General features: G+C 41.6%; 1 protein-coding gene across 4 annotated transcripts in view; it reads left to right on the top strand.

The window, feature by feature from the left end:
• MYLK3 (myosin light chain kinase 3) overlaps positions 1 to 27,841 on the top strand; it is a 55,958-nt gene that overhangs the window by 18,030 nt on the left and 10,087 nt on the right. For all 4 annotated transcript variants that reach the window (XR_010661668.1, XM_065925260.1, XM_065925261.1 and 1 more), the window contains exons 3-9: positions 589 to 937; positions 8,455 to 8,900; positions 10,330 to 10,435; positions 11,015 to 11,108; positions 11,590 to 11,699; positions 12,634 to 12,775; positions 21,300 to 21,370. Coding sequence is in view for 3 of the 4 variants with exons in the window: in XM_065925260.1 (XP_065781332.1) it covers positions 589 to 937; positions 8,455 to 8,900; positions 10,330 to 10,435; positions 11,015 to 11,108; positions 11,590 to 11,699; positions 12,634 to 12,775; positions 21,300 to 21,370 (1,318 nt within the window). In the remaining variant the exon portion in view is untranslated. The remainder of the gene's footprint in view (positions 1 to 588; positions 938 to 8,454; positions 8,901 to 10,329; positions 10,436 to 11,014; positions 11,109 to 11,589; positions 11,700 to 12,633; positions 12,776 to 21,299; positions 21,371 to 27,841) is intronic.

Raw genomic sequence — 27,841 nt, 5'->3', positions numbered from 1 at the left:
TTTTTTTCATGTTTATTCCACTCCGTATTGCTATGTTTATTTCACTGTGCTTTAAATTTTTATGGACTTTTTTAAAGTTTAATTTTCTTTTATACTTTTTGCATAATATTTACATGCTTCCAAAGCTGAATTGATAAAACAAGCTATCCTAAGTCTAGCTTCTATGCATGTTCCCTGCATCTCATTTTCTCCCCCACATTTGTAACCATTTAAAAAAATTTTTGTCTTATCTTTCCTTTGAGGTCAAGTCTCTTCAGACCACATTATAAGTGGTTATACACAGGCATGTGTGTGCTCATACACACAGACAGCCTCCCTTTAGAGAAACAGAAACACATCACACACTTCTCCACCTTGTTTTCTCCATCTGAATATCCTGAGATCACTCCAGAGCTGTATATGGAGATAGTCATTTCTCCTTTTTATGCCTGAGTGGCCCTGGTTTAGTCAAACAGCTCCATCCTGATGGTCAGTCGGGTTATTTCCAGTCACCCTAGAGTTATAAACATGGTGCACTGAATGGCCTGCTGCATATTCTTTGGAAAGTTTCCTCCAAATGAAAGATTTATCCCGCTTATTTTCCTATAGAGAGCCAGAAGGCGAACCTGCCAGAGGGGACAGCATCTGACCTCCTTACCCAGGCAGAGGCCTCACCAGAGCAGAGAGACGGAATTTCTGGCTCAACTCTGGTGCGCCCAGAGGTGGAAGTCCAAGCTCCTAGAGCATCCAGTGAGAACCCCGGGATTGGCCTGGAACTGTCTGTGGTGTCTGAAAGGGTCAGTGAGGCTCCCACTGGCCAGGAGGCTGCATCACGTGCAGGACAAGGAACATCACCCAGTAGGCCTGACCCTCGGCCCTCGGTGGAGGGCATGCGGCTGACTCCAGCACCGCCAGCTCAAGCCAAGGCAGCTCACAGTGGTGGAGAAACACCTCCAAGGTAAGGCATGTTCCTCCAAGCTGGGAAAGGAGGGGGGAATTAACTGCAGCCCCTAGGCTAGAGTGTGGCCAAGGGGACAGCTGCTCCTGCAGAATGTCCACTGTGTGTGCAGTGCTGGCTAGTCTCACAAGGGGAAGATAAGGGAAGGCCAAGGCCCTGCTTTCAGGAGCTTAGAGCACTGGTTCTTACCTGGCACCCGTAAGAGTTACTGGAAGGAATTTTTAAGATACAATGAACAGAGATTCTGATTTATTCAGTCTGGAACGAGGTTCAAACCTTGTTTGTTTTTAAAGCTCCGCAGGTGAGTCCCACGTGGAACAAGACTGAGAATCACCAGTTCTGACAGCAACAGTAATAGCTATAATGACACCTAAAAGATGGGGTTCACAGAACACATCCCAGGTGATGGTCATTGGCTGAGCATTTCACAGACATCATCTCATTTCATTCTCAAAACATCCCCAGGAGGTATCCTCAATTTACTGATGAGGAATCAGGGTCAGGTTGCCCAGGGTAACACAGCTAGTGGTTCAGAGTTGGACTCTGAACCCAGGTGTTTGTTTATTATTGAAGTATAGCTCATTTACTATACTATATTAGTTTCAGGTATTCAGTATGTGGGGCTTCCCTGGTGGCTCAGTGGTAAAGAACCCTCCTGCAACGCAGGAGCCGCAGGAGATGTGGGTTCGATCCCTCCGTCAGGAAGATTCCCTAGAAGAGGGCATGGCACCTTACTGCGTTAATCTTACCTGGAGAATCCCCTGGACAGAGGAGCCTAGTGGGCTATAGTTCATAGGGTTGCAAAGAGTCAGACACGACTGAGCGACTGAATATACACTCATGCGGACAGCATAGTGATCAGATTTTTCATAGTTTACACCCCATTAAAAGTTACTATAAGATAATGGCTATAATCCCCTGTGTTATACAATATATCCTTGTTGTTTTTCTAGTTTATACATGGTAGTTTTACCTCTTAATCCCCTACTAATAATGAGTACCTCCCCCTTCACTCTCCTCACTGGTAATAAACCAGTAGTTTGTTCTGTGAGTCTGTTTCTGTTTTGCTATAATATCTTTAATTTGCATTATCATTTTTAGATTCTATATATAAGTTATATCATACAATAATTCTTTCTCTGTCTGATATACTTTATTAAGCATAATATTCTCTAGTTGATATACATTGCTGCAAAAGGCAGAATTTCATTCTTTTTTATGGCAGAGTACTATTCCATTGTGCATATCTACCACATCTTCTTTATCTATTCATCTGTTGATGGACACTTGGGTGCTTCCATATCTTAATTATTGTAAATAGTGCTGCTATGAACATTGGGGGCATATGTATCTTTCCAAATTGATGGTTTTGTTTTTTCTGGATGCACATCCAAGAGTGGGACTGCTGTGTCATGTGGTAGTTCTATTTTTAGTTTTTTGAAGAACCTCAATACTCTTTTTCACAATCATGGCCCCCATTTACATTCTCACCAACAGTGTATAATTGTTCCTTTTCCTCCACATCCTTGCCAACATCTGTTATTTGTAGTTTTTCTGATGATAGGTGATCTGACTGTGTGATGTGATATCTTGTTGTTTTGATTTGTATTTCTCTAATAATTAGCATTGTTAAGCATCTTTTCATGTTCTTTTTGGTAATCTGTATCTCTCATTTGGAGAATTGTCTACAGAGGCCCTCTGCCCATTTTTTTCCATTGGGTTGTTTGTTTTTTTATATTGAATCTATATAAACAAATAGGCTGTTTGTATATTCTGGATATTAACCCCTTGTTGGTCATATCATCTGCAAATATTTTCTCCCATTTGATAAGTTGTCTTCATTTTTTCAATGGTTTCCTTTGCTGTATAAAAGTTTTTAATTAGGCCCCATTTGTTTATTTGTTTGTTTTGCTTTTATTTCTTTTGACTGAAGATATAGATTTTTAAAATTTACTATAATTTACATCAGACTATTCTGAATAACCATTCTTTTCCAGGAGTTTTATGTGTGGGATCTTATATTTAGATCTTTAATACACTTTGAATTCATTTTTGTATACAATGTGAAAAAGTAGCACAGTTCAATTCTTTTGCACGTAGCAGTCCAGCTTTCCCAACAGGGTTTATTCAAGAGGCTGTCTTTTCCCCACTGTATTATTCTTCCCTCTTTTGTCATAGGTTAATTGACCATGGGTGCATAGGTTTATTTCTGGACTATTTTTTGTGCCATTGATCTATGGTTCTGTTTTTGGGCCAGTACTATGCTGTTTTGATTACTGTAGCTTTGTAATAGAGCCTGGAGACTGGGACGGTTATTCCTCCAGCTTTGTTCTTTTTAATCAAGATTGTTTTGATAACTTAAGGTCTTCTGTGGCTCCATATGAATTTTAGGATTATTTGTTCTCATTCTGTAAAAAAAATGTCATGGGTATTTTGATATAGACTGCATTAATTCTGTAGATTGCTTTGGGTGGTATGCCTGTTTTAACAATATTAATTCTTCCAGTCCAAAATGGGATATCCTTCCTTTCCTTTATATCATCTTCAATTTCCTTCATCAATGTTCTATAGTTTTCAGAATACATGTCTTTTATCTCCTTGGTTAAGTTTCTTCCTAGGTATTTTTAAAACATGATTTTAAAAGGGATTGATTTTTTACTTTCTCTTTCTGATAGTTCACTATTAGCATATAGAAAATCAACAGATCTCTGTATACTAATCTTGTATCTTGCAACTGTATTGAATTCATTTATCAATTTTTATAGGTTTTGGGTGGAAACTTTAGAGTTTTGTGTTTAAAGTATCATGTCATTTGCAAATAGTGACAGTTTTCTTGTTAAATAGTGACATTCTTTTCTTCCATTTTGGATGCCTTCTATTTCCTTTTCTTGTCTGATAGCTGTGTTTAGGAGTTCCAATACTATGTTAAATACAAGTGGAAAGAGTGAGATCCTTGTCTTGTTCCTGAATTTAGAGGAAAGGCTTTTAGCTTTTCATAATTGAGTGTGATATTAGCTATGAGACTGTCACAGTGGCCTTTATTATGTTGAGATGTGCTCTCTCTATATACCCACTCTGATGATAGTTTTTATCATGAATATATGAATGGATGTAGATGTGGAATTTTGTCAATGCTTTTTAGGCATCTATTGAAATGATCATGTGATTTTTATCCTTCCTTTTGTTATAATGATGTATCACATTGATTGATTTGCAAATATTGAACCACCCTTGGGTCCTTTGAATAAATCCCACTTGATCATGATGTATGATCCTTTTTACATATTGTTGAATTTAGCTTGCTAGTATTTTGTTGAGGATGTTTACATCTATATTCATCAAAGATATTACCCTATAACTTGCTTTTATGGAGTATCTTTTTCTGGTTTTGATGTTATTGTAATGGTGGCCTCATAGAATACATTTGGGAGTGTTCCATCCTCTTCTTGGTCTGGTTTGAGAAGGATAAGCCCTAGCTCTTTTTTTACAGAATATAAAAGAGAATTACCCTGTGAAGCTGTCCAACCCTGGACTTTTGTTTGCTGGGTTTTTTTAAAATTACAAATTTAATTTCACTGCTAGGGATCAGTTTGTTCAGATTGGCTGTTTGCTCTTGATTCAGTCTTGGCTGGCTGTATGTTTCTAGAAATTTGTTGATTTGTTCTGAGTTATCAAATTTGTTCATATATTCTCTTCTGATTTTTTGTAGTTCTATGCTATTTGTTATTTGTCCTCTTTCATTTCTTTTGTTTGTTTTTAATTAAAGTATAGTTGATTTACAATGTGTTATTTTCTGCTCTACAGCAAAATGATTCAAGTATATATGTGTATATATGTATTCTTTTTTTAAATGTTCTTTTCCATTGTAGTTTATCATAGGATAGTGAATATAGTTCTCTGTGCAATACAGTAGAAACTTGTCCTCTTTCATTTCTTATTTTGTTTATTTGGACCTCTCTCCTTTCTCCTTGATGAGAGTGGTCAAAGGTTTATCAATTTGTTTGTCTTTGTTTCATTGATCTTTTCTATTGTGTTTTGATCTCTATTTTACTTATTTCCTCTCTAATTTTTATTTTGTCTTTCCTACTGCTGACTTTGGGCTTTCTTATTCTTCTTTTCTAATTCCTTTAGGTGGTAGATTAGGTTGCTTGAGATTTTTCTTGTTTATTGAGCAAGGTCTGTATCACTATCATTTTCCTTCCTAGAACTGCTTTGACTGAACTCCATAGGTTTTGGGGGCTTCCCAGATGGTGCTAGTGGTAAAGAACTTGCTTGCCAATGCAGAAGATGTAAGAGACACAGTTCAACCCCTGGGTCAGGAAGATCCCCTGGAGGAGGGCATGTCAACCCACTCCAGTATTCTTGCCTGGAGAATCCCATGGACAGAGAAGTTTGGCAGGCTACAGTCCATAGAGTCGCACAGAGTCAGACATGACTGTAGCAACTTAGCATGCATGCATAGGCTTTGGAGCAGGGTTTCCATTTACATTGTCTCAAGGTATTTTCTGATTTCCTCTTTGATTTCATCATTGACCCATTGGTCTTCTAGTAGCATGCTGTTTAGTCTCCACTTGTTTGTTCTATTCCCATTTTTCTTTCTGCAATTGGTTTCCAATTTCATACCACTGTGGCTGGAAGAGATGCCTAACATAAGAATACACATTCTTTTCAAGTGCACATGGAATGTTCTCCAGGCTAGATCACATGCTAGGCCATAACACAAGTCTCAGAAAATTTAAGAGGATGGATATAGGTTTCTGAACTCCAATATCTGTGCCCCTAATCACTGCAACATCCTGTTTCTTGTCAGCATTTAGTTAAGTCCTAAATACTATGGTAGGGAAAGAATAATGGGTCTTCAGAGGTGGGAGGTTGGTATAGGCTGAATCAAGCCAAGGGAGTTTCAGGAGGACTATGCTTGGAGTCCTGGAGATGAGGTTGTATCCTAACCCTCAGGACTCAGTCTCAGGACCTGCCATCAGCCAACATGGTGCAGGAGAATGAGTTAGAACCTGATGATTGTCAGATCTGTGTGTTATCCAGCAGTGTTCTCCAAGAGCAGTACACTAAAGGACATTCTGCTTCCTGGGCTTCTCTCTAAATGGCCTGGTACCCTTCTACACCTGTCCTCGGCTGTCCTGACCTGTAACCAAGCCCCTCAAGGCCTGCTGTAGGGAGGGTAGCTGGTGTCTGTGTATGCTGTGGTGACTGGCAGGGAAGCCCAGATACTGTTGTCTGCCTTTGTTCTACAAGGAAATGTGAGTCCCCAGGAGACCTAACCATCTGGAGGGAGGGCTTCCTGGCAGGCATCCCTGGATCCTTGCCAGGGCTCTAAATGTAGAATCTAAGGTGGAGATGAACTTTTCATGAACTTGTTAGGGGCCCTAAAAAGATTCTGGGTGAGAGAGAAAGGTCTCTATGTAAGTTTCAACCTTGAGCTGAATTTCAGACACACCCAACTGGGCTTAGGGACTGGGGAGATCACTACCTACCCTCCCTAATCTAGCACATGGGTATATCTTGAGGAAAATGGGTTTGAATGCAACTGTTGGCTCTAATTGGCAGCGGCCACCTGACCACCTGTATATTCTTCCAGACACTGGCTTCCTGCAGTTTCCCATGTTCCTTGATCAAGGCAACGCCTGAGTTGGGCTTGGATGCCACCTTTCCCATCCTGCCCTGTCATCACCTACCTGTAATTGCTCCTGAGAGGTGTCAGGGGAATTTTGCTACATCCTATCCAAGCTTTAGCTGTGAACAGTCTGCAGAACCAGGTGCATTCAGGAGCAGGCAAAGAAGGGACCCAGGCCTCCAGCTGCTAGGGCAAGCCCTAATTTAAAAAAAATTTTTTTTTTGGTTAAAAAGCATGTAACATAACGTTCATCATTGTAGCCATTTTTAAGTGTATAGTTCAGTGGTGTTAAGTATATTGATATTGTTATGACACAGATCTCCAGAGCTTTTTCATTTTGTAAATCTGAAACTGTTACCATTAACTACCATTCGACTTTCTGTCTCTATGAGTTTGACTACTCTAGGTCCTTCATGGGAGCTTCGTAGGTAGCTCAGTGGTGTACAATCTGCCTGCTAATGCAGAAGATGTGGGTTTGATCTCTGGGTTGGGAAGATCCCCTGGAGAATGGAATGGCAACCCACTCCAGTATTCTTGCCTGGAAAATCCCATGGACAGAGAAGCCTGGCAGGCTACAGTCCATGGGATTGCAAAGAGTCAGACATGACTAAATGAGACTGAGCACAGAAGCACGGTCCTTCGTATAACTCATTCACTCAGATGCGTAGAATCAGCCTTTCTGTCACTGGCTTATTTCACTTAGCCTGAGGATGAATACTGTTCCATTGTGTGTATATGCAACATCTTGTCTATTCTTTCATCTGTCAATGGACACTTTGGTTGCTTCCACATTTGACTGTTGAGAATAATACTGCCATGAATAAGGCTGTACAAACATCTCTTTGAGGTTCTGCTTTTAATTATTTTGGGTTTATTTTCAGAAGTAGGATTGCTGGTCATATGGTAATATATTTTACATTTCTGAGGAACTGCCATACTGATTTCCACAGTGGCTGCACCATTTTAGTCTTCACTATTAGAACCTCTGTGGTTTCTTTTCTTAGTTGACTCTCAGCACATCCATGAGGTGTTATCATCCTTGTTTGACATAAGCGGTTGCTGAGGCTAGACTTGCCCAAACCCAGCCCTGTCTAGTAACCTGGTGGCAGATCAGTAGGGTCTGAAGCTCCTAGGGTCAGGGTCCTTTCCTCTGAATGTTGGGGCTTAGAGGACTTTCCTGACCTCCAGCTGGGGTCCCAAACTACAGTACTGCTTGGTCTGGGGAACAAGTATGGATGAGATGGGCCCAATGGCCTCGGGGACTTGTAGAGAGGCAGAGAATTTCCTCAAGCATGTAAGCATGCCAGCCCAGCACAGCCAGGACTGTTTCTTCAGGAGAAACAGAAAGTCCAGAGTCTTATAAACAATTCCCTGATTTTACTAAAATATGTCTAACCTGAGGCTTCTAGTGTGATGTTTGACTTGGTTGACCCTTCTCTTCACTTAAGAAACTTAAGGGAAACTGAGGCCCAGAGAAGGAAGGGAACACCCCAGGTCTCCTGCCTCCAGGCCACAACACTTCAGGGGCAGAATCATGTTTCCAAGGGGCCACAGAGATGTCTGGTACCCATCCTCCCACTCCTCTCACCCCCCATCCACCACAGGTTCTTCAAGTCTCCCCAGATGCTGACCCAGTGGAATCCTGGTAACATCACATGTCACTGAAACCAGCCTCTCCCCAGTGTTGTGTCTGGGTAGAGAGGGGTAGGGTTTGGTTGCTGGTTTCAACCACAAGCTAACTCTTACTATTATAACAACCCAAAGGACACTTTTAACAGATGAGAAAACTGAGGCTAAGAGACCATGGTTAGTGAATGGCCGAAGCAGGCAGTTGAACCCAGGTATGCTCTGATTTGAGTTCTTGCCACATTTCTCTCTGTCCCAGGATCTCCATCCATGTGCAGGAGACAGATACCCCTGGGGAGCTGCTTGTGACACGAGGGGGCAGCCTCAGAACCTCACCCCCTGCAGAGACTCCAGCAGCTGTGCCTCCAGGTGAGCAGGACCCACCTGGGCCCAGGTGCTGTCCCCAGGCCCCTGGGACTGAGTCAGGAAAACCTATACCCAGAGGAGCCAGTGTGCGGAAGCGGAGCTGCGATGGGGGAGCAAAGGCCAAAGAGAAGCAAGGACCTGGGTCCGAGCTGACCATGGCGCCAAGCAGGGCCAGGAGGGACAAGGCAGCTGATTCTGGGGCCCCAGGCCCACAGCAGGACATGAGCCCTGGAGCAGGGAACCCTGACCCTGGGAAGGACTGCACAGCTGGGGTTGCAGGCAGTGCCGAAGCAGGAAGGAGGACACCGCCAGGAGCTGAGGCAGGCAGCCTGATTCTAGGTAAGTGAGGCCGTTACTGTGTGCCCCAAGGTGAGTGAGTCTCAACAGCCTACTCTGGGGGGCCTCCCTGAAGCTTCCAGGTACAGATAATGTGGGGATAACATTTGGGAGACCAGGACTCAGAACAGCCTGCCAGCACATCCCAGAGCTGGAGACCAAGGCATGGAGATGCAGCAGGCTGAGCTCAGGTTGGCTGTGGCCATGGGAGAGGAGGGAACATGGGGGACTCAACTGGGTGGGTTTCTCAAAGCCACCTGTCTGCCCAGTAGAACTGATATCATTCTGGATTGAGATAGGGAAGGCTCCTGCTAAAAAGCAAATCCATTACCTGGTGTATATAACCTACTATTAGCCATTTGCACCCAGTGGGCTGACTCTCATCCAGGATCAGGAAGGGGCTGCTGATCTGCTTTCTGTCCCAGAGGTAGTGATAGATGTCCTTGTGTTCCTGTGACCCAAAGGGCCTTAGGTCTTTCAACCCTTAGGGCCACACCCTTAAGGGAGCTCTCACCCCATGTGGTTCCCGGAAGGCTACCCTTTGCCAATTCCCTGTCCCAGAATTTCTGGAGGCCCTGAGGAAGGGCTGAGTGTTGTGCAGGTCATCCTGGTGCCCCTTGGCTCTTCCAGGCTCTGAAGTTGCTCTGATGTCTCTGATTGCTTCCTTTCCCCTTGTATGACCTGGTCCAGATGTGGACACAGCCTCCCTTAATTCCTGAAACACAAGTGAGAGCAACCTGTGACTTTAGTCTTTTCTGAGACTTGAGATGGTGATCAAGCCAATGTTAGCTGAGGACTCTCTGTGAGCCAAGCCTCAAGCGTTTGTGGCGGTGTTTACCCTCACAGGTCTGTGGAGTGAGGACCCATGAGATACAAGAGAGGCTGAGAAACACTTGTAAGGCCACAGGGTCTGTGTTGACAGAGCCAGGATCTGACCACTGGGCTCTTGAAACTTGTGTGTAAACCTTGAGAACAGAAGGCAGTTACTTTGCGGTGAAGAAGACTTCAGACTGGAATTCTAGAAGTGGAATCTGTGCCATACAGTCAGGCTTTCCAGAGGCCCAGAAAACAACAAAACCCCACAAAAGTTACCCTCTTGTAATCTAGGGCTCAGGCTCACCTTGGCAGACACACAAAAAATTCTCTCAAAGCACATTCAACCTTCTACTTTGGGGAGCAGAAAGTTGCTTGTGAGACAAACTAAGAGAAAATAGCAGTATTTTCCCCTGCTCTGGGTCCAGGGTTGCAGAAATCATGGAGCTGTCCTGGGAACACTCTGAATGCTCCCTTGATAAAGCCCCAAGAAACCGGCAGAGGCCTTTTTGAAGCAAGAGGGTCTAGGTCTGGGTATCGGGGTGGCGGTGGGGGGTGGGGGGAGCTGAGAGGTAGGGGCTTCATGAAGGAGACTCACGGGGTGCTGTCTCCCGAACAGACGACAGTCCAGCCCCACCAGCCCCTTTCGAGCACCGGGTGGTGAGTGTCAGGGAGACCTCGACCTCAGCGGGCTACACCGTGTGCCAGCATGAAGTCCTGGGAGGGTAAGCGGGCCTTCTGCCTTGATGGGGGTGGGGAGGGCACCTGGACAACCAGGCGCTGCTGCTGGTTCTCAGGAACTGGTGGATGGAGCCACAGCCAAGGGCAGGCTGTCCCGCATGGCAAAAGCACGAGCCGAGAGCTCATGAAGAGTGGGTGAGGAGACAGCCGCGGAGAGCAGGAGGGCCCATGTGGTGTGAGTGAGACCAAGTGTAGGGTATAGGTTGGCCCACAGTGCAGGCCTGGGGCCCATGTACTGGAGGTGAAATGAGAGCCGACATGGGGCGGGTTATGAGGAATGACCTCTAGGGTGCAGGATGGCCTGGGTAGTGTGGCTGTGGGGGACTCCCCTGGGGTGCAGGATGGCCCATACCTATGGGGAGAAGAAGCTCTTCTCCAGGTTCAGGCAATAGTGTGGGGCAGTGACTATGATACCCCTGAGGGGCAGGGTAATCCCTGTAGCGTATGTGGAGTTGAGGTAGGACCAGAAAGTCCAGGGTCCCAGATAGGGCTGGCCCCCACTCACGCGCAGGCTGTGCCTCTGGGGCTCTGAGCCTGCTGTGTCATCGCGTCTCTCTCTGCAGGGGCCGGTTCGGCCAGGTTCACAGATGCACGGAGAAGGCCACAGGCCTCTCGCTGGCGGCCAAGATCATCAAAGTGAAGAGCGCCAAGGACCGGGTGAGGTGTCTGCCCCAGGCCAAAGGGTGCCCTGGGCCAAGCTCAGAACTCCTTCACTTCCTTCTAGGCCCCTCTGGGTTCTGCACTGCCTCAGGCCCCTCCACACCGAGCAGGAAACCTGGCCACCTTTCCTGCCTTTTTTCCTTGGCTCCCACACTCTAGTCAGCAGTCACCTTGCACCCTGGGGAACAGGGTCCTCCAAGATCTCCAGGGTTCTTTTGGGGGTCTCAGGGTTCCTATCTGGGAAATGAGTGGGTTCCTTCTGTTGTAAGAAACGTGTGGGTGGTGAGTTGAGGAAACCTGGTGATGATGCAGAAAATGAGGATGCAGGTGTGTGTGTGTGTGTGTGTGTGTGTGTGTGTGTGTGTGTGTGTGTGTGTGTGTGTGTGTGTGTGTGTGTGTGTGTGTGTCTTGGGAGATGCAACTGACTGCTCTTTCTAACCCATTTCTTGGAAACTCCTCTCCCTGTTGGCTTCACAAGGAGGATGTCAAGAATGAGATTAACATCATGAACCAGCTCAGCCATGTGAACCTGATCCAGCTCTACGATGCCTTTGAGAGCAAGAACAGTTTTACCCTCATCATGGAGTAGTGAGTGGGAGGCAGGGCCAGGGCTCAGGGTGGGGCTAGGAGCCAAGGTTGCAGCAAAGCTCTCTCTTTCCGCTCTCTGTGACACCCAGGGAATGTCATCACTTCCTCTACCTGACCTCCTACATAAAACACAGAGGACAAGACCATTTGTCAGAAACCAGTGAGCCTGGTTCAACCTGCAGATATTGTTTTGGCCTACACATTTTTAATATTTTTGATTTAGCATTAACAGTTGAAAATTGGGAAATTTCACATTAAAACCTAGATGCCCGGTTTTTCTTGCAAATATAAAAGATCTAGTAATGCTGGATCTGCATTCTCAGTTGGAAATGGTATGATGGAGCTTGTAGTAACTGACCTTTGTAGACAGGGCAACCAATTTCCCATTTGCTACAGTCCGCACCACTTTCAACTACCCATAGGGCTGAGGCCAAGGGCTCAGGGGACATTTATTAGTGTGCTGGTGTTGCTGTTTTCCTTCTGGTGCAAGTGAGGAGGGTGAAACATTTGTCATGTCATTTCTCTATAAAAAATGGAAAAACAAAAATTAGACTAAAGGCTGCATATTCCAAGAAAACTTTTGTCTCACATCTGGTCTGATTTGTCCACTTAGATTCTTGCCATGTAGGTACTAATTGGCCCCTGTAGGCCAGTGAGTTTATAAGCTTGGTCTGGAGTACTGAGAGTGAGTATCCAGAGTGAGCCTGGGTGATCAGCACTGCAGACAAGCCCCAGTCTCCCGTTTGGCCCATCACTTCCTTTTTATCACCCACACTCTGAGCTGGGAATAGACCAGAGCCTGCCCCCCCCTGCCCCCACGGTCCCCCATAAAACCCCAGGTGGCAGTGGTACCCTTGTCTCCCCTGGTGATGAGTGGACCAGTCCTCTGAGAGCCTTGTTCAGTCGCTGTCTTCCTCTCCTTTTGCCCTGGCAGTGTGGATGGGGGTGAGCTCTTTGACCGGATCACAGAAGAGAAGTACCACCTAACTGAGCTGGATGTGGTCTTGTTCACCAAGCAGATCTGCGAGGGTGTCCATTACCTCCATCAGCATTATGTCCTGCACTTGGACCTCAAGGTCAGGCTCCTCCCTGGGCGTGTGGGGGGTGGGTGCCCCTGTTCCTGAGCCTCTACAGCTCTCTCATCTTTGAGAGCTCTGTCATCACACAGTCCTGGCTTCCTTTCCTGGTTGTGCCATGGCCTAGTTCTAGAGTCTCGGGCAGGCCAAGTCTCAGAGCCTCAGTTTCTCCATCTGTGAAATGTGGAAAATAGCTACCTCATTAAGTGTTCTTTAAGGATCAAATGTAACAACTTATTTTTTCTATTAAAAAATCCTCAAAAATTAGTTTTTAAAAAATTAAAATAAAAACACATGCATGTAGTAACAAATGTAGATAATATAGAAATATATAAAATGCACAGTGAAAGTTCTTCTCACCCAGTCTCTGTGCTGAGAGGTCTTCTGTATTAGCATGTTGGCATGAAAAACACTCACAAAGGAGAGCTTAGTGTACTTTTCATTTTTAAACTTGCCTTTTTAAGTATAGTGTAGACATCTCATCTGATTCTCTTTAAGGGCCATCGTATAGTCCATTGAATGAAAGCATTGCAGCTTCTTTGTCTACTTGATGAAAACTAGGCATGTGGTGGCCATTCTTTTCTTTCTTTTTGATACATAGTTTATTTCTCAGTTGTCTGTTCTGTTCCACTGATCTGTTTGTTTTTATGCTGATATCACACTATTCTGATTAGTATATCTTTGTAACAGTTTGAAATCAGAAAGTGTGGTGCCTCCGATTTTGTTTTTCTTCCCCAAGATTGTTTTGGCTATTTGGGGTCTTCTGTAGTTCCCTACAGATATTAGATTGTTCACTGTATTTCTGTGAAAATTGCCATTGGAATTTTGATAGGGATTGCCTTAAATCTGTAGATTACTTTGGGTAGTAAGGACATATAATAGTAAGGACACTTTAATATTAATCCTTCCAACCAAGAGCATAGGATAGCTTTCCATTTATTTGTCGTCTTTAATTTCTTTTATCAGCGTCTTACAGTTTTTAGTATATAGATCTTTCAATAACTTGTTAAATTTAGTCCTAAGTATTTTTTTGATCAACTATAAATAGGAGTTTTCTTAATTTCTCTTTTAATAGTTTCTTTTTAGTGTATAGATATGCAACTGATTTTTTGTATATTGCTTTTGTATTCTGAAAATATACTGAATTTGCTTTTAATTTCTAAAAGTATTTTGGTGACGACTTTAGTACTATATATATATATATATATATAATATAGCGTCATCTGTGACAGTTTTACTTCTTTCTGAGTTGGATGCTTTTTCTTTCTTTTATCACCTAGTTACTCTCTATGACTTCCAATACTGTGTTGAATAAAAGTAGTGAGAGTGAGCATCCCTGTCTTGTTCCTGATCTTAGAGGAAAAGCTTCCAGCTTTTACCATTGAGCATATTACCTATGGACTTGTCATATATGACCTTTATTATGTTAAGGTATATTCCCTCTATAACTAGTTTGAGTACAGCTTTTATCATGAAATGGATATTTAATTTTGTTAAGTGTTTTTACTGTATCTATTGAGATGATAGTATGATTTTTAATTTTCATTTTGTTAATGTGTTGTATCACACTGATTGGTTTGCATACATTAAACCATCTTTGCATCTCTGGAATAAATATCATTTGATTGTGGTGTATAATCTTTTTATGTATTGTTGAACTTGATTTGCTAATATTTTGTTGAGGATTTATACATCTATTCTTAAGAGGTATGTTAGACTGTAATTTTCTTTCTTGTAATATCCTTGTCTGGTTTTGCTATCAGGGTAATGATGGCCTTATAAAATGAGTTTGGAAGTATTCCCTCCTCTTCTGTTTTTAGGTAGATTCTGAGAAGGGTTGGTACCAATTTTTTTTTAAAGATTGGTAAAATTCACCAGTGATGCCATTTGGTTCTTGACTTTTGTTTTTTGGTATATTTTTTATTACTAGTAATTAGTCTGTTTAGATTTCCTGTTTCTTCATGATTTGCTCTTATCTAGTTGTTACAATTCTAGGAATTTCTTCTAGGTTGTCCAGTTTGTTGGCAATAAATTCCTCTCTCTCTCTCTCTTTCTGTCTCTCTCATTCTTGGTGAGTCTGAAAAGTGAAAAATGAAAGTGTTAGTTGCTCAGTCGTGTCTGACTCTTTGTGATCCCATGGACTGTAGCCCACCTGGCTACTCTGTCCATGGACTTCTCCAGGCAAGAATACTGGAGTGGGTACCCATTCCCTTCTCCAGGGCATCTCCCCAACCCAGGGATCAAACCTGGGTCTCCTGCATGCGAATTCTTTACCATCTGAGTCACCTTATCTGTAAAGTTTGTTTCCAGTTTTATCAAGATATAATTGACAGGTAACATTGTTTTTGTTTAAAGTATAAACATAATTGTTGATATATGTATACACTGCAAAATGATTCCACAGTAAGTTTAATTATATCACCTCACATACTTAGAATTTCTCACTTAACAACTTTTATATATACAAAACTGCATTGTTAACTATAGTCAGCATGCTGTACATTATATCCTCAGGACTTTTATTTTATAACTGGAAGTTTGTACCTTTTGACCACCTTCACCAATTTCCCCAAACCCTCCCCCTACCCCCCTCTGGCAACCACTAATTTGTTCCCTAAACAAACTACTCATTTGTTCATATGAGTTCTGGGTGATTTTTTTTATAGATTCTACTTATAATTGAGATCATACAGTAAGTGTTTTTCTATGTCTGATTTATTTCACTCTGCATGATGTTGTCAAATTCCATGTTGTCACAAGTGGCAGAATTTCTTTCTTTTTTATGGCTGAATAATCTTTTGTGTATATATAGCACATTAAAAAATTATTCATCTTTGATGGACACTTGACTATTGTAAATAATGCTGCAATGAATATAGGGGTGAAAATATCTCTTCAAGACAGTGATTTGGTTTCCTTTGGATATATACCCAGAAGTGGAATTGCTAGATTGCATGGTAGTCCTATTTTTAATTTTTTGAGGAAATGCCACATCGTTTTGCACAGTGGCTGCACCAATTTACATTCCCAGCAACAGTGCACAAAGGTTGCCTTTTCTCTACATCCATAGTGACACTTGTTATCTCTTGTTTTTTGGATGACATTCATTTTAACAGGAATAAAGTGATATCTCATTGTGGTTTTGATTTGCATGGTGGCCATTTCTATGGTTTTTCACTCCACTGGGGCAATAGGAGAATTTTTCTCTACAACCTCTGTCAGGAATCTTAGTGGCTCTTTACAGAAGATGGGAAGTGGGTTGGTTGGACCATGTAAGCACACTGCTCCTTCTGACCATCTTTCTTGATTGACATTAGACTGAAACATTGTGATACTATGAAAAATGGTAGAGATGGTGAGGAATCGGCCTCAAACTTCCTTGCTCACTGGAGCTAATTCCAGAGCCTCTGGACCAGCTTTCTGTGGCATGAGCAGTTAAGAGAATCTAGGATTCTGTTCTGTGATTCAGGATCAACGAACAGCCATTGGGGCAACACCTGTGATACTACAGAAGGAGACAATCGTTGCCAAGGTCTGTTTCCCAGCCAGGAGCAGAGCTTGAGTTAGTTCAGCCTCTTCCTGACCAGGAGATCTTACATAAGTTCCTTGATCTTATTGATTGGTCTTGCATAAGCTCATCAGTTGAAAAGTGGGGATTAATAATATCTACCTCCTAGGAATGTTGGTTGAATTAAAATATGAAATGTTTTAATATTTCACTTGGAACATAACTAGTGTGACTGAGGAACTGAAGTTTAAATTTTATTAGTTTTTAATTAAATAAAAAACTGATATGATTAAATTATTAAAAAACCATGAAGTATATTTAGAACAACTTCAACATGTTAATTTGCTGTCAATTTCATGCAATCTAAATACAAATAAAGGATTTCCCAGGTGACTCAATGGTAAAGAATCCTCCAGTTCATGAGATCTAAATACATTTAAAGTACTTCCGATGAAACTTTAGTGTCTGAATTGAGATGTGCTATAAACGTAAAATACACACTGGACTTCAAAGGCAATATAATAAAAATAATTGAAAATATCTCATCAACATTTTTATTTTGATAACATATTGAAATAATAATATTTTATATATTTGGCTAAATAAAATTATTATTAAAATTAAGTTTTAGAAAATACTTTGAAAAGAATGAAAATGAGAACACAACATGCTAAAGCTTATGGGGTGCATGTAAACTAGAAACAAAATTTATAGCTGCAAACTCTTATATGTTAAAAAGAAGATCTCAAATCAATAATCTAACATTCCACCTTAAAAAACTAGAAAAAGAAGAACAAGTTAAACTCAAAGCAAGTAGAAAGAGGGAAATAAGAAAGATTAGAGCAGAAGTAATTGAAACAGAAAATAGAGAAACAGTAAGATCAGTGAAAAGAAGTTTGTTCTTTGAAAAGATGAATAAGCTGACAAATCTAGCTATTTTGAACTAGAGAGAAAGAGAGAAGACTCAGTTACTGAAATGAATGGAATGAAAGAGAGGATGTCACTACCAGCCTTACCAAAATTAAAAAAAGATTATAAGAGAATATTATGAAAACTTGTATGCCAGTAGATTAGATAATCTAGATAAAATGGAGATTCCCTAAAAGGCACAAACATCTGAAAACTGGCTCAAAAAGGATCAGAAAATCTGAATAGACTTATAACAAGTAAAACAGTCAAACTAGTATAAAAACTACCCATAAAAAAATCCTAGATCCATATGGCTATCAAATGTCTAAAGGGTTAACACCAACCCTTCACAAAATGTCCTAAAATTAGAAGAGAAAGAAACATTTTCTCATTCATTTTATAAGATCAAACTTATCCTCATCCCAAAACCAGGCAGACCTCACTTCCTGTGATGAACTACAGTACAATATCCCTTATTAATATCAATGTAAATATTCTCAATAAAATATTACTAAACTGAGTATAGCAGCATATAAAAAGGATTATACACATCACAAACTGGGATTTGCTCCAAGAAAGCAAAGTTGGTTTAACATAAGAAAATTAATCAATGTAATATGTCATATTAAAAGAATAAAGGATGATATCACCTAATGATTTTAGTAGCTGCAGAAAAAGCACTTGACAAAATCGAACACCTTTTCATGATGAAAACACTAAGCAAGTTAGGTATAGAACTTCCTTAGCTTGATAAAGGCCACGTATGATAAACCCCCAGGTAATAATAAACTTAATGGTAAAAGGTTGAATGCTTTCCTTTTAAGATCAGGAACTAAACGTGGATGTATATTCTTGCCATTTCTACTAAACATTGTACTTGTGGTTCTAACCAGGGCAATTAGGCAAGGAAATAAATAAAAGGTATCCAGATTGGAGAGAAAGAAGTAAAATTTTATTCACAGATGACCTGATTTTGTATATAGCAAATCCTAAGGAGGGTAGAGAGAAACTGTTAGAACTAATAAATGAGTTCAGTAATGTTTCAGGATCTAAGATGTAAAATTCAATTGTATTTCTATACATTAGCAATCAACATTCTATAAATAAAATTAAGAAAACCATTCCATTTACAGTAGCATTGGAAAGAATAAAATACTTAGAAATGAATTTAACCAAAGATGTATAAACTTTATATTCTGAAAACTATGAAACATAGTTGAAAGAAATTAAAGATGACATAAGTAAATGGAAAGACATCCCATGTTAATAGCTCAGAAAATTTAATGTTATTAAGATGATGATACTCTCCAAAATGATCTATATGTTCAATGCAGTCTTGTCAGACTCACAGCTGGCTTCTTTGCAGAAATTAATAATCTAATCCTAAAATTCAGATGGAAATTCTTGGGACCCAGGTGAGCAAAAACAATCTTGAAAAAGAGGAACAAAAAAAGAGAAGAAGATGAACAAAGTTGGAGGACTCACATTTCCCAACTTCAAAATCTACTATAAGCTACATAAATCAAAAATGTGTTATGATGTAAGGATGGACAGACATATCAATGGGATACAATTGAGAGTCTAGAATTAAACCCTTTTATTTGTGGTCAATGGATTTTTGAGAACAGTGCTGTGACAATTCAATGGGGAAAGAGTAGTCTTTGCAACAAATGATACTGGGACACCGTGCTTGATAGCCACATAAAAGTTGAAGCCCCACCTCATTCTATAAATATAAGCTAACTCAAATGGACATAGATCTAAACATCAGAGCTAAAACTATAAAATTGTTAGAAGATAGTGTAAAAGTAAATTATATCTGACTCAAAAAGCACAAGATAGAAAAGTTGATAAATTTAGATTTCATCAAAATTTTAAAATCTTTATACTTTGAAGGACACCATCATGAAGATGAAATGACAGCCCACAGAATGGGAGAAAATATTTTCAAATCATTTATCTGATAAAGGACTTGTACCTAGGATGTATAAAGAACTCTTACAACTCAATGAGAAAGATAAATTTGAATAGACATTTGTCTAATGAGGATTTTAAAATGGCCAATAAGCACATGAAAAGATTTTTTAACATCATTGGTCAAGAGAGAAATGTAAATCAAAACTACAATGAGATACTATTTCAGACCCATTGGTTTAACTAAAATAAAATACAAAAATGGCAGACAAGTATTGGCTTGGATTTAGAGAAACTGGAACTCTCAGACATTGCTGGTGGGATTGTAAAGTGGTGCATCCACTTTAGATAACAATTTGGCAGTTTCTATAATGTTAAACATGGAGTTATCATATGACCAGTAATTTCACTTCTGGGTACATTCTCAAGAATTGAAAACACAAATCAACACAAAAACTTGTACACAAATGTCATTAGCAGCGTTATGCATAATAGCCAAAAAGTAGAAACAACACCAATGTTTACTCTCTGATGAACAAGTAAACAAAATGTGGTAGGTATATTGTCCTTATAATGATTATTATTCAGCCATGAAAAAGAATCAAGTATTGATATATGGATGAACCCTGAAGATATTATGCTGAGTGAAAGAAGTCAGATGCAAAAGGTCACATATGTGTTTATGATTCCATTTATATGAAATTCCCAGAACAGGCAAATCTACAGAGATAGAAAATACATTATTGGTTGTCAGGAGTTGCAAGTAAGGAGGATGAAGAGTGGCGACAGCTGATGAATATGTTTTCTTTTCCCTGAAGTTATGAAAATGTTCTAAAACTAGAGTGATAAACTATCTACTGAAAAACCACTGAATTGTATACTTTAAAATGGTGATTTTTATGATCACATCTTTATTATTTATATTTCAATAATGCTTTTATGAAAATTAAGTTCACCTATTTCTTTTTACTTTTTTAATGTGGCTATTAGAATTTTTTTGAATTATGTATGTAGCTCACTTTATATTTTCTATTGGACAGTGTTATTCTAAATCTTATAAAGAAGGTATGAAGATTTTTAATCATCATTTTTCTGAACCTATCTGAGGAGTTTCACAACCCCATTGTAACATAAGTAGCAATAAAATCTTCTGTTGGGAGAAATAGTACCTGATATTTATTTCACAAGCTGTAAAGTCTTTAATGCATTATTATATCATTTGATCTTTACACCTTCCCAGGAGGAAGGCAGGAAGAGGTTATTATTCTCATTTTACAGATGGAGACACTGAGATTTCTGGAATGGGAAAGTACTCTTCTAGGGCTATAGACCCTGGTAATAGACCCCTGGACTGCAGGCCCTGACCTTAGGTCTCCACGTCCTTTGTCCTATAAGCCTTCCATCTGCCCTCAACTCCTCCCCACCTTCAAATTTTTCTGCCACAAGCAGCAAGAATTATTCCAGTCTTCCTCAGGGCCTCCAAGCTGATATGAAAGACTTAAGAGAAGCATGTCAAGTCCATTATCTCCATTCCATGGGTCACAGCTGTCACCACAAAATGGCAGGATGACATTTGGCAGCTCTGATCTCCTTGACCAGACTACTGCAGATTTGGTCCCACACTTGAGATTGTGATTTAATTGGTCAGGATTAGGGCCTGGGTGTTGGGATTTTCGAGGGGTCCCCTGATGATGCTAGCAAGCAGTCAAAGTTTGGAACCACCACCCCAAGCCAATGGTCTCAAGCAAGCAGCTCGTGGGCCAAATCTACATCCCAGATATGTTGTGTTTAACTCCCACACATGATGAATATGTGTTTAAATTGGATTTAGTTGTCAACATTTAAAAGCATGGAGTTTTTACTTAAACTTGGATTTCTGGGATCCCTTGAGGACTGAGAAACTCTTGTGACTGAACCTACATTTCTGTGTGGTGGCCAGTGGCTGGAGCTGAGCAGTGGCTGCCCTTTTACACATGACAGGAGTTCTCCAGGTTCTCATAGTTCACACCACTCCTTATTGTCTCACACTAGCCCGCATCATTTTTTTTCACTATCAATCCATCCCTGAAGGGCTGCCCTCTAGGGCTTTCCTGTGGAGGCTGGGAAACTGAGGCCTATCGACAAATAAGTGTAGGATCTCAGACCTACACCTAGTTGTTGATTAATCTAAGCAAACTTCTTTTTCTTTCCCAGCCTGAGAATATACTGTGTGTCAATCAGACAGGACACCAAATTAAGATCATTGACTTTGGACTGGCCAGAAGGTAAGAGAGTTGTATTTTGGTACTTCAGCAGAACTCCCTGGGGACTCTTGACAGCTCTCTTGGATATGGTTACCCACAACTCAGCCAGTTTTTTAATTTTGGGGACTAATATGAGAAAGCTCTCTTACAAGGTTGGTGGCCTTCACAAAAACTATGTAGACAGGCTTTGTTATGACCCTCCTTACTACCACAGGGGGCAGCTTTATGCAGCAGGCTCCATTTCTCCTTAAAAGGCTGTAGGGCTCTAGGTTCATCTACCTCACTAGAACTGACTCAAATTTGTTCCTTTTTATGACTGAGTAATGGTCCATTACTTAGCAACTAAACAACAAAATATTCTATTGTATATATGTACCACAACTTCCTTATCCATTCATCTGTTGATGGACATCTAGCTTGCTTCCACATCCTGGCTATTGTAAATAGTGCTGCAGTGAATACTGGGGTATATGAATCTTTTTGAATTATGGTTTTCTCAGGGTATATGTCCTGTAGTGGGATTGCTGGGTCATATGGTGGTTTTATCCCAGTTTTTTTTAAAGAAATTTCCATAGTGTTCTCCACTGTGGCTGTATCAATTTACATTCCCATCAGCAGTGCAAGAAGGTTCCCTTTTCTTCACATCCTCTCCAGCATGTATTGTTTTTTGATGATGGCCATTCTGACCAGTGTGAGAGCCTGTTATACAAAGTGAATTAAGTCAGAAAGAGAAATATGAATATTGTATATTAACACAAATATATGGAATATAGAAAAATGGTAGTGATGCTTTACAGGGCAGTAATAGAGATGCAGACATAGAGAACAGACTTGTGGAAACAACAGAGAAAGGAGAAGGTGGGACGATTTGAGAATAGCATGAAACACATATATTACCATATATAAAATAGATAGCTAGTAGGAAGTTGCTATATAACACGGGGAGCTCAACCCAGTGCTCTGTGAGAACCCAGAGGGGTGGAATGGTATGGTGGGAGGGAGATTCAAGAGGGAGGGGACATATATATATATATATATATATATATATATATATATATATATATATATACTTATGGCTGATTTATGTTGCTATATGGCAGAAACCAACACAGCATTGTAAAGTAATTATCCTCCAATTAAAAATAAAATTTAAGAAAAGAATTAACTATACTTCAAACCACTTGTGTGAGCAGAGGAGAGTGGTAGTTAAAGGAGGTCACTGAATGGGGGTGCTGGGCAGCTCATTTCTATTCATTCCCCAGGTCTCCTGGGACCAGGATGTGTGATACATTCATTAGCAACTCTGCCTTCCAGAAAATAGCTAGGTTAGACAGGAAAGTGTGTGACTGTGCAGGATGGTGCCATGGATAAGAGGTTCTGGGCTCTCAGGACTGGGCTTGATCTTGGTAAAATGGTGATATAATGCAATAACTGTTGATATGGGCAGTTATGAAGTTTAAATGAGATACTACATCAACAGTGCAGAACCATCCTATGAGGGTGGTTAGGTTCTCAAGGGTTAGTGCATACAGTGAACATCATATATAATTAAAAAACACACAAAACTTAGAGTCCCTTAAAAGGCAAGTCTAGTGAAGTATAGATAGCTTTACTGTTGGATCCTGTCCTGTCTCATGTGTGATAAACACCATGCCTCTGCAGGGCTCTTGTCCATGGCATGCATATCCAGTGGTGTGACTGTAGCAGACCCTTGGCATTGGGGAGGACATCCACAGTCTATAGTGCTTCCCTGGTGGCTCAGACGGTAAAAAATCTGCCTGCACAACAAAATTCTGTAAAGCAATTATCCTTCAATTAAAAAATAAATAAAAAAGAAAAGTTCAACCTGCCCCCCAAAAAAATATCTGCAATGCAGGAAACCTGGGTTCAATCCCTGGATCAGGAAGATCCCTTGGACAAAAGAATGGCAATCCACTCCAGTATTCTTGCCTGGAGAATCCCATGGACAGAGGAGCCTGGTGGGCTACAGTCCATTCGGGTTGCAAAGAGTCAGACATGACTGAGCAACTAACAGTTAACACTTTCCACAGTCTATAAAGATGAAAATCAATGTATGCTCATCCTCCATGCTTCCTCCAGAATTCTGTTTCCATCAGGAAATGACATGTCTCTGAGAATCACATACTTTCTAGATAGGTCTTCACACCACAGCTGAATAATCAAATCTTGAAATTTTTTCTAATGGTCATTTTCCACAAAGAAGTTGTTTTTATCACTTTATGAGCCTTGCAGCATCTTCCACTCTCTCCATAAGGGGAGAAAGGAGACTCTTATCTCCACGGAGGCAGAGCTGCTTGCCTGAGTTCAGCCTCTGGTGTGGAGCACCCGCCTCCCAGAGGTGGCATTCAAAACCACAGTGGTGGTCTTCCTAGGTCACTGCTCCACTGGTTGAAGTGGTAAATGTTTCTCTTTTGAAGTGGTAAATGTAGGTGTGAAAGGTGCATTTTCAGTGCTCCACGTGATGGATGGGAGGCCAAGTGTGGGGTTGTTAGAGTAACAGCAGAGGGAAGTTCTTATCATCCCACTATACCTTCAGGATCCTCATTACACAGTGTATTGTATTTCATTAACAATACCAAGCCCCCCAACCCAAAAACTTAAAAATCACACTCAACCCATAATGTAAAAAAAATTGCTTAATATTTTTCCGAGTAATGTTGTATAAAATTGGGATGCATCCTGTACACTTGCGTATCTTATGCACCAGGGCATGCTTCACAACCTAGTTTTCATGTCTCTGCCTGCTCCACAAAGCCTTTTTAACCATTTCTTTCCTAATCCCCAGGTTCCATCTTCATGATGCCACAGGTGTACTGTATATCTGTTTATGTACTGCGGCCCTTTGGAGAGCCACAGACCATTGTAATAGCTAAGACTTTTTTTGCCCCACCCCCACCAGAACCGGTGTTTACTGGTGGCTCAGACGGCATAGTCTGCTTGCAACGCGGGAGACCCAGGTTCGATCCTTGGGTCAGGACGATTCCCTGGAGAAGGGCAATCCACTCTGGCCTGGAGAAATGACAAGGGACCAATGACAGGGAACCCTGATAGGCTATAGTCCACGGGGTCGCAGACTCAGACACGACTGAGCGACTAACAATTTCACTTTCACTTTTCCACAAGAACCACTGTTTCACTGTGGGGCAATATATTCTTCACTGAGACTGCACCACGCTAGTGTGTATGTAGGACCCTTCCAAATGTCAGATGACCAATTGCCAAATGAGGATTTACAGCGAGGCGCTGTGAATTCAGAGCTAGAAGTAACCACCTGAGGTCCCTGGAGTCTGAGAAGGCTTGTCTGAGCAGCCAGAAGAGAGGAATGGATGAAGTTTTGTTACCTGCGGGCAATAGTGCTGGTAAATGTTTAACAACCCACTGCAGCTGGAGCGGGAAAGGGGATGGATTGATTTGTAACCTTTGCTAACTTCAGCTGATTTCAAGCTACCAGTATGACATCACTGAGTACAGAGCTGAGAGGAGATGTGCAGAGCTGGCTTTCATGCACCTGTGACAACTGGCTCCAGCACGCCTCTGCGTGGGGGGGAGGCAAGAGGGCTGGTGTGACTTGGGGGCTGAGAATAGGATGTGCTGTGTGTGTGAGCAGGCTGCCCTGGGGAAGGCAGGAGTTGCAGGTGGGGCAGTGGGTGCTGAGGGCGCTCACGGGGCACTGGAGAAGTGTAGGTGTCAGAAAACACGGTGCTCAGGAAATGGCTCTCGGTGGAGCTGGGCCGACAGGCTCATGGGTCCTGGCTGTGAGATGAAAGGAAAACATCAAAAACATCCTCAGCAGTCTGGCAAACTGGTCACTCAGCCGAAGGATTGTTTGGCAAATTGGCCTGCTTACTGGGCGGTGTGATTTGAAGAGGAGGGACCTGTGAGGGAGCTATGTGTGTTGAGAGAGTATGCCTCATGCTCCAGAATAGTTAAAATGTTTGTAAAGAGGGAGGAAATGGCAAAGTTTCCCCATAACAAGAACTGTAGAAAGTACAGTTGTATTTCTGGGTGGGGCTGTGAGCAGGCACTGAGATTGTGAGTGGAGGTATGGCCCTCAGTAGGGAGGGGCCATACAAATCCAAAGAGGCTCTGACATCCAGTAAGAGGGACCAGTTTTACACCAGGCTGGGTGGTAAGAGTCATCAGTGGGTCTAAGTACGGACATATCAAAGGATCGAGGACGGAGACAAATGAGAAATATCTTGTTTAAGCTTGGTCTCCAGAATTTTGGGTGCGGGAATGTGCCTCCTGACTACCAGTCCAGGGTTCAGATTGGAATCTAAGCACATTTAATCAGATCCTTTGGCAGGACAAGGAGGTGCTTGTTCCAAACCTTATGGGCTGTGACTGCATATGCGACCTTATGATTACAGAGGGCCTTGCTCTGGGAATTTGGAAAGGGAATCTTGGATACTTTGACCCAACTTTGGGGCGGATGGATCGGTTAACTATTGCCACAGTACTGCTGTATAACAAGTCACCCCCATATACACTCCTTGCTGTAAAACAAGTCACGGTGATTTAAAACAATTGTTTGTTTTCCTCTACACATTTCTGAGTCAGCTGGGGAATTAGTATGATGGACCCAACTTACACTAGCTCATAATGAGGAATCTTGTAAGCCAGCTGTTAAACATGACTGTTATTAAAAATTAAATTGTATAAATGTACAATTAAAGAAGTTATATTGAAACAAAGATATTACAATTTTACATTATTTATTTTCATTTTTGGTTGTTCTGGGTCTTCGTTGCTTAATGTGGCCTTCCTCTAGTTGCAGAGAGTGGGGACTATTGTCTAGTTGTGGTGCTCAGGCTTCTCATTGTGTTGGCTTCTTTTGTTGCAGAGCACAGGCTCTAGGGTGCAGAAGCTTCAGTAACTGCAGCACGTGGGCTCAGTAGTTGCAGCTTGTGGGATCTAGAGCATGGGCTGAGTAGTTGTGACTATGGGCTTAGTTGCTCTGTGGCATGTGGGATCTTCTCAGACCAGGGATCAAACCTGTGTCCCCTGCATGGGTAGGCAGATTCTTATCTGCTGTACCACCAGGGAAGTCCAAGATATTACATGTTAAAAACTTAATAACTGCTACTTATTTTACTAAGTTTCACTATTATTTATGCTCATGAGGTTATTTATGCCTATTATTATTCTTATTGTGGAAAGACTATAAAATAGTGTGCTATTGCCTATCTCTTCTCAACTCTTTATTCAGTGACATCCTGATAGTACTTTAAAATCAGGCATGGTGAAATCAATATTTACACCATTGGCAGATGCTAAAAATCAGGATTTTTAAAAGAAATCAGATGGCCGGTTGTTAAATTTTACCCACACACCACTGGTAGGGAGTTTTTGATCTAGGCTGAGTTGAACTGGGCTTGGATGCAGGTCAGTGAGGACAGGTCTTTTCCAGGTGTCTCCCATTCTCTTCTCATGGTGATGGCCGAGGAGCAGGAGGGCACATTCCTACAGCCTAGCTTGGAATCGGCCGACTCTCACTTCCACCCACACAGCACTGGCCAAAGCGACTCACATGGCCAAGCTCAGCATCAATGGGATGGGGTAAAATATCCCATCTCTAGTGGAAGGAACTACAAAGTCACATGATACAAGATGTGGCCGTGGGGCAGATGAAGCAGTAGAAATAAGAATGTCTCCTAGGAAAGTGGTGTCCAGGGGCTGAGAGCCTGGACCTTCTGTCCTCAAGAGGAAGGCTGTTCCTCTCAGTTTGGCTGCTTGGCTCTGAGGCTCCAGGCAGGTGCCAGTGCAGCGGAGGAACAGGCTACCAGAGGAAGGCTTTCACTTTCTTCCCCTCCCTGGCTTCCTGTCACAACTCAGCCACCAAGGTGATCTTTGTTGCACTTTCACTGGATGGGTGTGGGCTGTGTTGGCTCAAGGTTTGCATTTGCCTGGCTCTTGGCAAATTTGGAAGAGAGGAGACTGTGTTTTGAAAACTCATATCCCCGATCTAAGGGAATTGGGCCACATCAGCAGAATATTTCTTTTCTCCTTCTCGCTCAATTGCCTCACCTGTAGATGGGGACAGTAGGCTTACTTCATGGTGCTGTTATGGGGATGAAAGTTTATATAAATAAGACTTTTAGCATGGTATCTGCAAATGGAAAGTATTCATTGACTTTTTGAAAATAAATATTTAATTTTTAGAGGAGTTTTAGGTGCATATCAAAATTGGGGGGAAGGAACAGGGATTTTCCATTTATCCGCTTTCCCACATATGCAAAGCTTCCCACATCATGAACAATGATAAGCTTACTTTGACACATCATAATAACCCAAAGTCTGTGGTTTAAATTAAGGTGCACTCTTGATATTGTACATTCTATGGGTTTGGATTAGTGATATACTCAAGAAGAGTATTGGAGAAGGAAATGGCAACCCACTCCAGTATTCTTGCCTGGAGAATCCCATGGACAGGGGGACCTGGCACGCTACAGTCCATGGTGTCGCAAGAGT

This window comes from Muntiacus reevesi, chromosome 2 (genome assembly GCF_963930625.1).
Source record: "Muntiacus reevesi chromosome 2, mMunRee1.1, whole genome shotgun sequence".
In the NCBI taxonomy this organism is placed as follows: domain Eukaryota; kingdom Metazoa; phylum Chordata; class Mammalia; order Artiodactyla; family Cervidae; genus Muntiacus; species Muntiacus reevesi.
The sequence above is the reverse complement of the archived record's forward strand: the minus strand, read 5'-3'. Positions and strand labels throughout refer to the sequence as shown.